General features: G+C 39.5%; 1 protein-coding gene across 1 annotated transcript in view; it reads left to right on the top strand.

Annotated features, from left to right (window-relative positions):
* The window catches only part of LOC118268219 (uncharacterized), a 50911-nt gene that overhangs the window by 34863 nt on the left and 3804 nt on the right, over positions 1-12244 (top strand). The window contains exons 8-10 of the mRNA XM_035582606.2: positions 5390-5541; positions 6638-6736; positions 7374-7541. Of these exons, the coding sequence (XP_035438499.2) occupies positions 5390-5541; positions 6638-6736; positions 7374-7541 (419 nt within the window). The remainder of the gene's footprint in view (positions 1-5389; positions 5542-6637; positions 6737-7373; positions 7542-12244) is intronic.

Here is a 12244-nt window from a genome sequence, read left to right as displayed (position 1 = left end):
TTGAACCACGCAACAAGGAACAACATGGTAACGATCCAATTTATTTAATAACTCGATGTGACCATGAACGGCAGTTTGCAAGCCATACAAACAATACGTAGTTGGCTACCCGTGTAGACGTTAACTAATCCTTCGCCGGATGCAGTTCTGAGAACTTGTATCCGATCCGCTTTGTATGTTTCTATTTGTTGGACGTTTCTCCGATAAGGTTAAAGTTACACACGAGACGTCTGACCAAGTCAAATTGAAGGCTAGACAGAACTATAAGAGAACCTAGTGACCTTATCATGGTGCGGTAACATAACATGTTGGCCGCCAGGCTGGTTTAAAGAAGTACCCCCACACTCCCTAGTCCTCATCCTCAAAAAGCTACATGGCATTTGAAGGATTCCCGCTGTAAAAAATAAACAAATGCTAAATTGTCAATTGCATCAATTTGAGAAAAATATTGGACAATTTTACTAACCTCTCGTTAAAAGTGGTGGGTTTATATTTACCCATACCTATACGTTATCGTGCATACTATTGATTTATCTAGCTTCGTAGAATTTTTCATGAACACGTTAGTCCAATATTTAATACATACAGGTTTTAATTATAGCAATACTGGTATTTGCAAGTGTTAAAACCACTGGCAATGAAAATCAGTTTGTATTCAATCTTGTTTCCTTTGAAAGCGAATACATTTATTTGTGAAGGTGCTCGCTGTGAGCTGTGAGATTTAATCTTGGCATGACCTTTACAAGCATTAGTTGGATGCAGCACCACGTGTAACGAAAATGTTGGGTCCATTAGCACCGAACCAGTACTGAGCTATTGATTGATAACATAGAACCTGGCGACACGTGTCCGTGGCCAGCATGATGTAGAGATGGATCGGTGACGCCGTCCCGACCGCGCCGCGTCGCACAACGCTGGCATATATCAACCCTTTTGTAAGGTGGAAAAATCATCCAATCACTTCTTCCGCGTTGGGCGAAGTCAGACTCTTACCGACTAAAAACCACGCTGGTCCTACTCCTGCTTTTCGAGCCGGAGCCCCGGTAAACTCATTAGGTATTTCGCAGGTCCGGACCAGGCATCAGCGGTGTTGGGCTCCATCTGTGTTGGTCTGATGGCCTTATACACGGGTCTGGTTCTGGTCGGGCGACGAACTACCCTTGCTCATTTTAACCCTAGATTTGTGTTGGGAAAGACCTCCGGATGTGTTATGACTTCTGACATTACGGAGAAGACTTTCAGTCGCACCTGTTCTCTGGCCATAACAATAATAGCTGCTCGTGCTCTTGATGTTTACAATTTTCTTCGATAATACTAATTAGTATTATAAAGAAACCATCGCAATATTTTATGTTGATTAAAACATTCTATAGATACAGTTACAGTGATTAAAATAATATAGTACTACCTAATTACTGAAATGTATATCAGTTTCATTAGGTTGATGAGAAATTCTAATAACATGTTTCAAAACAGAAATGATCTGTAATTTATAATATTCCTACATTTCGCAGCGTAATAAACAATGGCGCCTGTTCGGTTTGATTTCGATGTATTCAAAGCTTTATGCAGTATCGATTCCCGTCTGCAAGTACCTACTACGCAGTTCGCTCGTAGCTCATGTAGTTTCGTAGAATTGTTCAAGGTTATGTTTGTTTGTTTTGACAGATTCAATTAAAAGCCAGTTTGTAATGGTTCAGCTTTTGTATTGTTTTATTTCTGAACTGAACACGAGTTTTGTGTAGCAGTTAATTACTAAACAAAACCTCACTGAGTGACTTCTTGGTTTGTTAACTTTTTTTATTATGGTATAAGCCGGTATACGAGTAGGCGTGTCGCCTGATAGAAAGCAATCGCCGTCGCCCATAGACATCCGAAATACTTACCAGAGGCGTTACAAGTGCATTTCTGGCCTTTTGAGAGTTAGGAATTTAAGGGTGGTTGGGAAATCGGGGATTGGGAATAGGGCCTCCGGTAACCTCACTCGCTCAATGAAACACAGCGCAAGCGTTGTTTTAAGTTGTTTTTCTGTGAGGCCGTGGTGGATCCGGTCGAGCCGGCCCATTCCTGCCGTGAGGACTTATGGGTGCTAGAAGTTATTACTCTAACTTCCATGTGCCTTATCTATACACTAAAATTAGTATTATTTTATTAGTAAAAATGGTAGGTATAGATAATAGTAAAGGTATTAACAACTAACAACCTACTTAAACGGACAAACTTTTCTTCAAAATAAAGATACCAACAATACAAGTTCATTTTTATTGCACGTAATTTGCATCGATAATTCAAAGCGCCGCGCAGCATTAACTTGAATATACATCACTACCTACCTATTCAATTAAATTTAACTCTTCCAAATCATGTTTGTATGAAAAATCGTTACAGATATTTCACATTACGCGGAAAGCTGACAACAGCGCTGTAAATGAAAATGAAATGTAACATTTAATCATCAAAAGTGCAATATGGAATACGAAAAAAACTGTAAAATAAATCGGCGAGAACATTTTGAACAAAGCCTACATACATTGTTTGTAGAAAGCTGGCTATTTTAGTGTTTTCACACTCCGTTACACTGTTCAACCTGGCTGTTCAATTTGATTAATTTACTGACAAAATTTAGCGTAGGTACCACTTGCGACAACTGTGATCAAGTGAAAGTGTGTGGGACGTCAGCACGTCGGCGCCACCTTCCACAGCGTACACTAGGTATCAATAAGTATCAACTCAATGAAAATGCAGTCACTCATTATTTTTATCTATAGAGTAAAATTTCCTACAAAGAGGTGATACTTTTTTTTTTATTATAAATAGGAGGGCGTTAGGCCACCAGCTTGCTTGGTGGTAAGCGACGATGCGGCCGATGATGAAGTACGCCTACCTAGGTATGGGCAACCTGTTTTCTCGGGACTTGAAGACACCCAATATTTATTTTTCAGGAAACATAGACACCGGCATTTAATTCTACTCCTTAGCTTTATATCTGTTTACCATGATGGTAACAGTAAAGCGGGGACCTGGTGGAGGAAATTGGCCTTGACACCCCAAGAAATGTGAAAGAATGGTGGACACTATTCTTTTTTACACGAGGTCTCGGTTGACATGCTATTTTAAATATAACTTCATGTTTATTAAATGCAACCTAAGAAACTTTGTAAAGTATGTTTCTAAAAATATATTACGGGCGTTTTCTCGTTTGCCTATAAAATGAAGACGAAGCCATGCCTTTAAATAAAAAATTACGTAAAACTTCAGTAAACTTCAACGTAGCTTCTAGCTATGACATCAACAAGCAAGTCTCGATATTTTTAATGCACTTTAGCTGAGGCGGTAGTCTTTTATGGCTCATTTAATTTCGTTACATTAAAACAAAAAACCCACACCATATTTTTGTCTTATTGACTAAATAGATTTCCTATACAAACATACATAGTCATGAACTCTATTTTGATGTACTTACGCGATAATTAAAGTCTGGGTCTGTCACCGACAAACAATAGAACAATAAAAAAAACCAAGAAGAACAAGAATTAATAGAGAGAATTAGAGAGAAAAAAGTATTTAACTTTAATTATTGCCGTGGATGAAAACGAGTGGAAAAACTTGCTCAACAACTCGACTACGGCTTGATTGTGTGTCTAGACTCGTTTACGTACAAAGTTTGGGGTTTGTGTGTAATTTAAACGAAGTGACAGGGGCACAACATGTTTACATGTGCGTCACTAATGCCCTTTTATAACGAACTGATGACTACAGAACTTGAATAATGTGTTGAATTTAATTTAAGTATTTATATATCGTTTTCTCAGCCAGTCAGTAAGTAACGCATCATAGGTACCGTGCACTTTAAACTACGATAAATGTAAATAATGCTTTATTTTTTATGAGACACAAGTCGATGCATCGCCGGCAAGTAATCGGTACCGCCTATGGACTTCCACCATGGTATGAATATTTCAGAAATCGATTGATTATATTATTCAACTAGCTTCCGCCCGCGACTCCGTCCGCGCGGATGTCGGTCTCGCGTTGAAGTTTTATTTCTCCATTTTGAGTAACTCTGACAATGACATCTTATAAATATCTATTGATTGGACCCAAATACGGCGAGGCCCATAATAATTAAGGAGATCCCTCTATTGAGCTACTGCTGTTGAGCTCGCGTTCTGTAGAATAAAACTAAAAAATTAAGATTTTTTCTACGTATTTTTCCATAATAATAATTATCCTATTTTATGACCAGGCTAATAAGGTACAGTTCTACCAAGTTTTATCGAAATCAAACTGTTAGTTTTCACGTGATGCCTAAACGTACAGACAGACAGACAAAACATTTTTAATCACATAGGTATTTGGGTTTGGTATCGATCCAGTAACACCCCACATTCTTTCAATATTTTCAATGTACAGAATTGACCCTTCTACAGATTTCTTATAATATGAATGAATGCATGAATGAGAGGGACAAATATAATCAGAAAGCTCCAAACTGCTAACCTATCGTGTTCTTGTGAGTCAACTATAAAAGATAGACATTTGCTGTCGTGAAATATTTTTTAAACAATTTTAAGGAGAACATTTCCGTCATACATGATTTCTGTGTAGCTTTAACCATTAAGGCTGCACACGCGACGGAAGCTTAAAAAATAGAGTAAGTTCTCCTGTTTTCCCAACATTTCCCTTCACTGCTCTGCTCCTATTAATCGTAGCGTGATGAAAAGTATAATATAACCTGCCCAGGAGTATGAAAAACAATTGTACCCAGTTCCGTTGAAATCTGTCGAGTGGTTTTTGTTTCTATAAAGAACATACAGACAGACAGACAGACAGACAGACAGACAAAAATTTTTCTGATTGCATTTTTGGCGTCAGTATCGATCACTAATCACCCCCTGATAGTTATTTTGGAAATATATTTCATGTACAGAATTGACCTCTCTACAGATTTATTATAAGTATAGATTTCAAAGTTAACAGCGTCATCAGTTATCGTTTACTGCTGGACAAAGCTTCTACAAGACAACTCTCCGACCGTTTTGATACTTTTTTGTAGTACTTTATTTGATAAAAATAATTTAGTTCGGGTCTACGTTTAAAAATGTGTGTCCTAGCCCACTGAGTATCTAGTTAATCGCCAAGGGACTTCATAGGTTTTAAGGCTCTAGGCTTTAAGCAAGACGCCTGTGCAGGACGCATTCGGATGTAGCCTCAAAGATACTTCTTCCTTACATTTATCTTTAAACAATACTTACATCTGGTCTTCGAGGCTACTTTTTACTTACACTATCATAATTAAAAACGAATGCAGGCACATACATACTGTAAAGACACCACATTAAATTGGTGTATTGGTGGATATTGTTCTAATTTTATTCCATTTTTTAAGATATTTGACGGAAAAGAGACAACTTCAATCTCAAATGGAGGCTGAGAGTCGCAGGGAAATGGAACTGATAAAGGCCCTTGATGAGAAGGGCAGACTCATCATAGAAATGCGGACCTCTTTGCAACAAATTAATGAGTTGCTCTCATGCGTCGGTAAGTAAACTTTGGACTTTAGTTTACCTGTTAGAATATTATTACGAAACTGAACAAAACCTGTCTATCTAATTATGCGTAGGAGTTCTATGGATTTAATGTATGCGCGTGGTTAAATTTGTACTGTTTATCATTCTAATATTATAGACGCCAAAGTTCGTTAGTCGGTTACGCATTCATGTATAAATCACTCAACTGATTTTAAATTATTTTAGATTAGACGTAGGTGCCATATGTGTACTTATAATATTAGATAAGTGTTTAGTTATAATTGATGATCTCCCATTGATAGAACTAACTGTAGTTTAATTATGAATTCAATATAATCACTTAATATAGGAGACACTACAAATTATAATAGAGAAAATTTAGTCGATTCTCCTTGTCTGCAACAATTTTGCCAAAGTAATATAAACTGGCCAGCGGCATTGCCCGCGTCTCCAGGATAAAAATTAAGCCATCAGTTACATCTCTATACCCATCTTAATCCGTCCAGTAGCTTTTTCATGAAAGAGTCACAACCATACATTCATACATTCAACAATTCATACATCCTTTCGTTTTATAATATTAGAAGGAAAGACTGATTTTTAAAACAATAATTTCAAAACCAAAAATTTGCGACCATAACATTAACTAAACACGTCGAGCGTATAGTACAAATGCCAATCTGATAGTAAAAAAAGCAAAAATAATAATAAAATTGACCATTACAGTTAAATAGTAGATGTAAACATGTTGCGTTGTCTATCTGTGTGACACTGAACTTGAGAGTACCAACAAGTTCAATGTCGGTTCGGATCGAGATCGAGGTCGGCGTCACTAGGTCATGCCCGGAGCTTGCCCCAGATGAAATACCTACATTTCCCAACCGTTTTAATAAACAATTCGCTTTACAACACATTCATGTTGTACGTTTGTGCTTCCTATTTCAGATAGTCTTTATTTGGTATAAAATCAAGTCTTTTGTCAGTAGGTATTTTTTTAATGTACCTACTTGTAAATGTGTAGTACTTTATAATACTTAATATTGTAAATGTGAAGTAGTACTGTTATTGTAAATTTGGGAGTAATTTGGGATCTTTTTCATTGGTAGGTGCGGTACCTGAGCCCAGGCCATTCACAAACGTCCCGACGGCAGTCCAGTACGCCCTGGAAGATATCATACAGACCGTGCCGCAACCTGATTCAGACTGTAAGCCCCGACTTTATTTTACACATCTGTACAATTAATAGCAAAAATTTATCCAAGAATAATTAATAAATCAAAAGTTCAGTAAACACACGACATATTAAGTGTATTCCATCCTTTTATTGTACTTAAAGTATATAAAAACGAAGGTATCTGTACAATAATGTTTTAAATATGAGTTCATGTACTGTACGGGGCTAATTTAATTATAAGTAAGATAAGCTGTTCCTGCAATGAGTTGAAATTAAGTGCTCCATTTTGTTTAAAGCGCGCTCTTATCGGCCGCTGCGGCCCGTGTTCTAGTAAAGTTAGAGGCGACGGCCGCATATAATTACCCGCTCGCAATTACTCATTATGACACCGATATCCACCTTTATACTTTGAGGACCTGATGTCCACAAATATTTGCCGAATGCGGCTACAGTTAGTAGTAGCTTTATTTTTAGTCGTTACATAAATTCAACCGGGGCACGTCGCAGGTGGGGTACCGCGGCTTAAAGGGTTACTGGGCAAGCACAATTTGCTTGAATTAAGTTCATATTGCTCTCTTGTTATTGGCAATTAAGTAAATATTGTGCTCGAGTATATTGTATTGTGGAATTTTGTACTGTTTATGTAAATGGATCGTTTTTTTCGGCAGTTGACAAGCTGATATTAACCGCTAAACAGAAGTTGACGGTGTTGATCCAGGCTGTGTCTAAGATGGAGGTGACGCCAGAAGTAAAGGCTAATGCGTATCTATTCTACCATCAAATACTAGCAAGAACTATGAGGGACAATTATGAAGACGACGTAGTTCTCGAAGGAGGTTTGTATATCTGTAATGCATAATACTCTTAAACTAAGGGTATTAGGCTATAGGGTCAAATGATACATTAATCTCCACTAAGATAAAACCATAGAATTCTATATACTTATCGAACATAGTTCATGGTAAACAACTGTAATTTTCCGAATCGATAACACTTTTAAATAACTGAAAATAAAAAACAAAGGAATGGAGTAATTTTAAGGTGATTAGTTTCAGTCACCGGCAATCAGCTTCAACTCGTTGCAATGAAGTGTATGGGAAACAAATGCAGGCTGTCCACATGGTGGTGCTTCGCACGGCCCCAACACAACTCTTTTGTCCCCGAAAGGGTAGGCAGAGGTGCACATTACGGCACGTAATGCCGCTATACAATTGACTCCTAATTTTCACCATTTGTGTATGAGCCTATTGCCATATATTGGGCACAATTCCAGACTTCGTGCTACTACTGAGAAATTTTCGATTAAATCTAAAAAAGCCCAGTAATACTTTGCCCGATCCGGAAATCGAACCCGAGACCTCTTGTCCGGCAGTCGCACTTGCGACCACTCGACCAACGAGCCTGCCTATATTTAATGATATGCATACATAATAATACAAACATGTAATTTAAGTATTCTAGAACTTTCTTTAACCATACATACAAAGAATAACAAACTTAGTCAAGGTCATCTTTTACAATGCAAAACAAATTATGCATCCATTATTCCCTTTGTTTGCACTCGGCGGTTATAGAAATCTGCATTTCATTAGATTCCACTCAATAGATTGAAGCTTTATGAATACCATCGTGGCTGACTTTATTGAACGATTGTTCTAGCTGCTTGAAAATAATGAGTCATTTTGCAAAATTTGCGATTTATTCGTCGCGGTTTTTAAACATAAGTGGGTGTAATTAGATGTTGCTTCAGTTATTGGTTGATTGCACGGTTGGCGCGGCGCCTGGGCAACCGGCGCCCGCGCAACGTGTAGCGCGTTAGATTCCCGCACGGACCTATTCTTCTTTCGGGTCTGGGTGCGATGTGTGTATTCTCTGAACTTGTATGTTTGTAAATGCTAGTGTGGGGCAACGTTTTTTTTGAAATGGTTGTAACAAATATGTACATTGTACGTACTACTAGACAAAACTCGCTACGCAAGTATATGCGTGTGCTACGAAAATGCTACGAACTGCGAGATATTCTCATTGCTTTATGCTACGCGGTGTAAGACGCGTACATTGCAAGTCATGTGCAAGTGAACTAATCAAATATATTTTGGTTTTATTTCTCAGATTGATAGACAAATATTTGATATTCTTGTAAGGTGTCTATGTTGTATTTTGTAATTGGCCGCACGGTTAGCGTGGTGGCTGAGCAACATGTCGCGGGTTCGATTTCCGCACGGAAGTGATCCACAAATTGTTGTTCCGGATCTAGTATGTTTGTAAACGCACCCACAATACAGGAAAAATACCTAGCGTTAGTAGGTTAGCGAATCAAGGTTTAAAAAATATTCTTCTTCTTCTTCTTTCTACAGCCCATTACATCCACTGCAGGATATAGGCCTCCTCCAATGCACTCCATACACTTCGGTCTTTTGCCTTCCTTCTCCACATCGGACCTGCGGCTTTCGCGATATCATCGCTCCAGCGAGCTAGCGGTTTCCCTCGGTTCCTGTGGCCCGATCTTGGTCTCCAGTCAAGCACCTTTTGGCTCCATCTTCCGTCCTCCCTACGGCTTATGTGCCCGGCCCATTTCCACTTAAGCGAGGCTACTCTTTGAGCTATGTCGGTGAGTTTTGTTCTCCTTCTGATCTCGGTGTTCCTGATCCTGTCTCTCAGTGATACACCTAACATAGCTCGTTCCATAGCTCGCTGTGCCACCTTAAGTTTTTCCATGGCTTCCACTGTGAGGGTCCAGGTTTCACAACCGTACGTCATCACGGGGAGGACGCATTGGTCGTACACTCTCCGCTTTAGGCTCATAGGCAGTTTCCCTTTCAGGACATCCTCCAGTTTATTGAAGGCTGCCCATCCTAGCCTGATCCGCCGCTTTATCTCTTCCTTTTGAGCATTTTTATCGAGGGAGAGCATTTGACCTAGGTAAATGTAGTGTGGAACTCGCTGTATTTTTTGCCCATTTACCTCAATATGATCCACACCGTCCTGGGTCATAAATTGGGTTTTATTGATATTCATTTTTAGGCCGATTTTACACGAGGCTTGCTGCAAGTCCTCGAGCATACTTTGAAGATCTTCTACAGAGGTGGCTATAATAGCAATATCGTCAGCAAACCTTAAATGTGTTAATTTCCCTCCGTTTATATTTATGCCTTTGTTGGACCAATCTATTGTGCGAAACATATCCTCCAGTGCCGATGTGAACAATTTTGGCGAGATGGTGTCACCCTGTCTTACACCACGAGACATTTTAATTGGGTCTGTCAACTCACAGGCTTATTTGTAGGGTAGCCTTGCTGTATATGTCTTTGATGACTTGAACATATCGATCGTCCACGTTGGATCGCTTGAGTGCATGAAATACAGCCCAATGTTCCACTGAATCGAATGCCTTCTCATAATCAACAAACCCTACGTGCACCGATAAGTTGTACTCCCTACATTTCTCGAACAGCTGCCTCATGGTGAAGATGTGATCAATTGTTGAAAATTTGGACCGGAACCCAGCCTGTTCTACTGGCTGCGCAGCATCTAGGCGATTGGCAAGTCTTGCACAAACTACTTTGGTGAAAAGTTTATATATGTGGCCTAAGATACATATGGGCCTGTAGTTTGCGATTTTAGCCTTATCTCCTTTTTTATGAATTAAGGTCCCTATGGCGTTTTTCCATTCATCCGGAGTAACTCCCTCGTGGATAACTTTGTTAAATAGGACCTGTAATTGTTTGAGTATAGCCTTGCCACCGTACTTTAAAAGCTCACTTGTAATTCCATCTTCCCCTGGGGTCTTTCCTGACTTCATTTTCTTCAGAGCATTTTTTATCTCATATATGCTTATGTCTGGCAAGTCCTCAGTGAGATGACGAATAAGCTTGGCTCTTGGATCAGAGTTCGATGGTATCAGTTCCTCGGTCTGACTGGAGTACAGTTTGTGATAAAATTCCTCCACAGCTCTGAGTATAGCTGGTCTTTCGGTTACTGTGGTTCCGTCCTCCTTTGTTATTTTATGTATCTGGGCATTTCCTTTTTGCAACTTTCTTCTGAACACTTTTGGGCCGCGATATTTCTCTATAGTGTCTTTAATGATGTTATAGTTGTTCTTCCTAACGTCATGCCTGATAGAAGTTCTAATTAATTTATTAAGATGGTTAATTTCTTGTAACGATTGTTGAGGAGTAAGGTTTCTTCTTTCAATAAGTTCCTTTGTAGAATCGCTGAGAATCGTGCCATATTTCCCTCTTCGACTCGGTTTTTTCATCGCCCTAGCTACATCTGTTATCGCCTCATTGATGTTTTTACTAATTTCGTTCACTGTCTGGCCCAGGGGTAAAGTTTCAAACTTGCGTTCTAGCTTTTCCTCGAACACTTGTCTCTGATCTTCAATTGAACGATAGTCCCATCTTTTCGGCTTGTTGTAGCATAATTTTCTACGCTCCTTCCTTAGGTCGAGTTTGATCTTCCCTCTTACGATTCTATGGTCACTTCCAGCAGTAATTCGATTTAGAACCTCTACGTCCAGAAACATGTGCTTTTTGTTAGACAGGATATAATCATACTCGTTCAGAAGGCCATCTGGGTGTCTCCATGTCCATTTGTTTTGGGGCTTTTTCTTGTAGAAGGTATTCATGGCGTACAAGTTTTGGCTTTTTAGGAAATGAACTAGCATTTCACCCCTTTCATTGCGCTTTCCAAGCCCATAATTCCCGATACAGTTCTCTTCCTCCGATCTTTCTCCTATTCTGGCATTAAAGTCGCCCATGATGATAGTGAAATGGCAGTAGTCCTGCTCGGTAGCTTTTTTGATGTCATCGTAGAAGGTTTCTACCTCCGTATCGTTATAGCTCATTGTTGGTGCGTAGGCTTGGATGACTTTAAGCTTGTATCGCTTGTTTATGGATAATGTCGCGTAGATAACCCTATCTGAGATGTATCCAGTCGATACTAATCTATTTGCCATGGATCTGTGAATAATTAGGCCTACTCCTCCTTCAGATTTGTCGTTATCTTTGCCCTTATAGTAAAACAAGTGTCCAGAGTTCAACTTAAAAAGGCCTTCTCCTCTCCAACGAGTTTCACACAATCCAAAAATGTGCCAATTTATTTTATTGAGCACTTGACTTTCTAGCTCAACTAGTCTTTCTTCACCTAAAAGAGTCCTAACATTATACGTTGCCAAGTAAATCGTTTTGTTTTGGCAGCCTGATCGAACCCAGAGATTCTTAGCACCCCCTGTCCTGTTGGTTGACCGACCGCTGCCTTGGCCGGGCCATACAGGACTGCTGGGGACTAGGGGCCTTTCTTTATTTGTCTTGTGCATGAGGGTTTTATTTGGCCTTGAAACACCACGCTGGCCACTGCGGGTTGGTGAGTCCACCTATTTTGAGGATATTTCCATGCCTCACGGCTTGTGGAAGCCGACCTGGTCGCTTCTGGTACCAAGTTGGTCAGGTTATTTACCGCCGCCCGATACTCGGCGTTTGTCTTTCGTTTAGCACCACCCGGGGGGCACGTGTAGGGTAACATTGGGTTTTCTACCTAC

Source organism: Spodoptera frugiperda, chromosome 25 (genome assembly GCF_023101765.2).
Source record: "Spodoptera frugiperda isolate SF20-4 chromosome 25, AGI-APGP_CSIRO_Sfru_2.0, whole genome shotgun sequence".
NCBI classification, from domain to species: Eukaryota; Metazoa; Arthropoda; class Insecta; order Lepidoptera; family Noctuidae; genus Spodoptera; species Spodoptera frugiperda.
This window is presented reverse-complemented; position numbering and strand designations above follow the sequence as displayed.